The 3,538-nt window shown below is 48.5% G+C and overlaps 1 protein-coding gene across 2 annotated transcripts; it reads left to right on the top strand.

The window, feature by feature from the left end:
* The first annotated feature begins 1,175 nt into the window (after positions 1-1,175).
* LOC146762359 (uncharacterized) lies at positions 1,176-3,128 on the top strand. Of its 2 annotated transcripts, XR_014942978.1 has the most exons (5): positions 1,176-1,649; positions 1,770-1,850; positions 1,931-2,008; positions 2,094-2,165; positions 2,558-3,128. XR_014942978.1 is itself a non-coding variant. In XM_085538445.1 (4 exons), the coding sequence occupies exons 1-4, from the start codon at positions 1,770-1,772 to the stop codon at positions 2,795-2,797; spliced, it is 471 nt and encodes a 156-aa protein (XP_085394571.1). In that variant the 5' UTR covers positions 1,176-1,769; the 3' UTR covers positions 2,798-3,128. The 2 variants fall into 2 exon arrangements, 1 of the variants encoding a protein (XP_085394571.1); XM_085538445.1 differs by having other exon boundaries at positions 1,176-1,850.
* The last annotated feature ends 410 nt before the right edge of the window (positions 3,129-3,538 follow it).

The following is a 3,538-nucleotide window of genomic DNA, read 5'->3' as shown; positions in this document are numbered from 1 at the left end:
AAAACTATTCTTTCCAGACCCTAAGTTACCCTGGAATCTTTCCAAGCTACGTCAGTTTCCAATCCCAACATTTTGTACTACCTTGTTGTGCCTTCTCCCCACTGCAGGTCCTGCCACAAAACCTAATGGTTGCATTGGCACTTTCAAGACAAGGATGTGGTAATGATATCAGATGAGTAGCCTGGTGAGCAGCGCCATGCTGGGGAAGGGAGGCACAGGGCAGCAGGACACGTAGCTGCTCCTAAACCCCTTCCCATCTGCCTTGCAGATGGGCATCTCCGCAACGATGGAGCTGTAGCAGGACCCACACCTCTTCTCAGCCCTTTAAGTGGTCTCCTTGCTCTCATCAAAAAAAGTTAAGTCAGACACAAACACTATCCTCTCTTGATCCTAAAGTGACCCTGGAAACTTCCCAAGATCTCCCTGCATTCTGACCCCCACGTATTATACCACTTTGCTGACCCATGTCCCCACTGCAGGTGCTAACAGCAAACCTAATGGTTGCATTGGTACTTTAATCACAAGATTGTGGTAATGACCTCAGATGAGCAGCCTGGTGAGCAGCACCATGCTGGGGATGGGCAGCACAGGGTAGCAAAGCACGTAGCTGCTCCTTGACTCCTTCCCATCTGCCTTGCAGATGGGCATCTCCGCAACGATGGAGCTGTAGCAGGACCCACAGCTACTCTCAGACCTTTAAACAGTCTCCATGCTCCTATCCAAAAAAGATAAGTCAGACCCAATCACTATCCTCTCTACATCCTAAAGTGACCCAGGAAACTTTTCAAGATCTCCCTGCATTCTGACCGCCACGTATTATACCACTTTGATGACCCATGTCCACACTGCAGGTGCTGGCTCCTAACCCAATGGTTGCATTGGTACCTTCAACACAAGATCGTGGTAATGAATTCAGAGGAGCAGCCCGGTGAGCAGGGTCACACTGGGCAGTGGAGCACAGGAAAGCAGGGCACATTGCTGCTCCTTGACTCCTTCCAATCTGCATTGCAGATGGGCATCTCCACAAGGATGGAGCCAGAGCTGGACCCACGCCAACTCTCAGCCCTCTAATTGGTCTCCATGCTTCCATCCAAAACAGATAAGTCAGACACAAACACTATTCTTTCCAGATCCTAAGTGACCCTGGAATCTTTCCAAGCTACCTCAGTTTCCAATCCCAAAATTTTGTACTACCTTGTTGTGCCCTGTCCCCACTGCAGGTCCTGCCACAAAACCTAATGATTGCATTGGCACTTTCAAGACAAGGATGTGGTAACGAATTCAGATGAGCAGCTTGGTGAGCAGCGCCATGCTGGGGAAGGGCAGCACAGGGTAGCAGGGCACATATCTGCTCCTTGACTCCTTCCCATCTGCCTTGCAGATGGGCATCTCCGCAACGATGGAACCAGAGCAGGACCCACGCCAACTCTCAGCCCTCTATGTGGTCTCCATGCTTCCATCCAAAACTGATAAGTGAGACACAAACACTATCCTCTCTATATCCTAATGTGTCCTGGGAAACTTCCCAACATACCTATGTTGCCTATCCCAACATTTACTATCTTTTTGTTGAGCCCTGTCTTAACTGCAGGTCCTGCACAGAACCAGACAAATGCCTTGGCACATTATACACAAGGCCCTGGAAAATGGTTGGTGGACCATAAACCCAGTGATGTGGGCATTGCTTGGGCGGGCAGCACAGGGAAGCAGGGCATGTGGCTGCTCCTTTACTCCCTCCCATCTGCCTTGCATGTGGCATCCGTCCAAAGATGGAATCTGAGCATAACTGGTCACCATGTCAACAGACAAAAGAGATAGCTCAAGATACGCTGTCTTTTCTAGATCTTAAGGTACCCTGGAAACTCCCCAAGGTCCCCTACACCATCCCCAGCATTTCTTACCACTTTAGTGTGTCCTATCTGCACTGCAGTTGCTGGCACCAGACCTATTGCTTACAGTGGCACTTTCAACACATGGACATGGAAATGGTAAGCAGACCAGAATCCCGGTAAGCAAGGCCACACAAGGAATGGGCAGCACAGGGAAGCAGGGCACATGGCTGCTCTTTCATCCCTTTCCCATCTGACTTGCAGATGGGCATCCCGAGCAGGACACACGCCTACCCTCCACCATCTAACTGGTCTTTATGCTGCCGTACAGAAGAGGTAAGTCATACACAAACACTGAATTCAGTGATACGTTCAACACATGACCATGGAAATGTCTGTCAGATGTGAACCTGGTGAACAAGGCCACACGGGGAAGAGCAGTACAGGAATTTATATCACGTGGCTTCTCCTTAACTCCTTCCTGTCTGCTTTGCAGACAGGCATTTGCACAAAGATGGAACCAGGCAGGACACACACCTATCCTCTGCCTTATAACTAGTCTCTTTGCTGTCATACAAAACTGTTAAGTGAGATAGGGAAACTATTGGGAAGCTCCCCAATATCTTCAGTAGTGGATTCGGGCAGCAGACCAGTATCCTGGTGAGCAGGCATCACATAAGCAAGAGTAGCTCATGCAGCTTCTTCTTTGTTGACTCTCTACCTTTCAGACTGACTTCTTGGTACACACAGAACCAGACCACCCCCACCTCTGCCAACCAGCCCATGTCTGCTCCTGGACAAGGCACCCACTAATGCATGAGGAAAGTGCGTGCCCTGCTCTGCAATGCACAGTGGTCCTACAGAATGTGAGGATCTGTATGGCATGGTCAGAGGCAGCTCCACAGCACCTCTCAGCTATGGACCTCACCACGGACCCACAAACAAACAGGCATTCTTTACAGACATAATCAGCTGCTCACAGCTCACCTTAAGATGGAGTCAGGACTTTGAGTGTGGCACACATCTGCATCTCCATAAACCGTGTGGACTGTCTACAATTGAACTTTGAATATAAGGAAGGAACAAGAAGCTAAAGAAGGATCAATGGGCCTAACCCAAAAATACCAAATATACCACATTCAGAAGAGAAGGCAAGCAGTGTAACTAAGCATGCTCCTGTGTCCAGAGACTAAAGACTAGAAGCAATGAAGACTGACAGCTTACCTCCTCCAACCCCCAGACAACCACCAAGAAGCTATTACTGAAAAAATCAAATAAATAAAAACCTTCAAATTAAAATTTCTGATTCATTAAACCCATGTTGCTTCTTCCACCATTTGTGGGGGGTTTCCTTACTGCCATCATCTCCTTCAATTTATGCATTTGTGTACCAAAGAATGACTGAATGTTTCGGGTTGGAAGGGACCTTGAAGATCACCTAGTTCCAAACCCTCTGCTACAGGCAGTGACACCTCCCCCTAAACCAAGTAGCTCACAGCCCCATCCAGCCTGGCCTGGAGCACTTCCAGGAAGGGGGCATCCACAGCCTTGCTGGGCAACCTGTGCTAGTGTCTTACCTCCCCAACTGTAAAGAATGTCTTCCTAATATCTAGGAACAGATCACCTTAGTGGCTCTGCCTCCTAATATCTAACCTTCCTACTAATATTTAACATTCTTCCTAATATCTAACTTCCTTCTAACCTAAACC

The sequence above is a fragment of the Coturnix japonica genome, chromosome 1, assembly GCF_054131305.1.
Source record: "Coturnix japonica strain WE chromosome 1, WE-NBRP24, whole genome shotgun sequence".
Lineage (NCBI taxonomy): Eukaryota > Metazoa > Chordata > Aves > Galliformes > Phasianidae > Coturnix > Coturnix japonica.
Note: the sequence above shows the minus strand (reverse complement) of the source record. Positions and strands in the feature narration are given on the sequence as shown.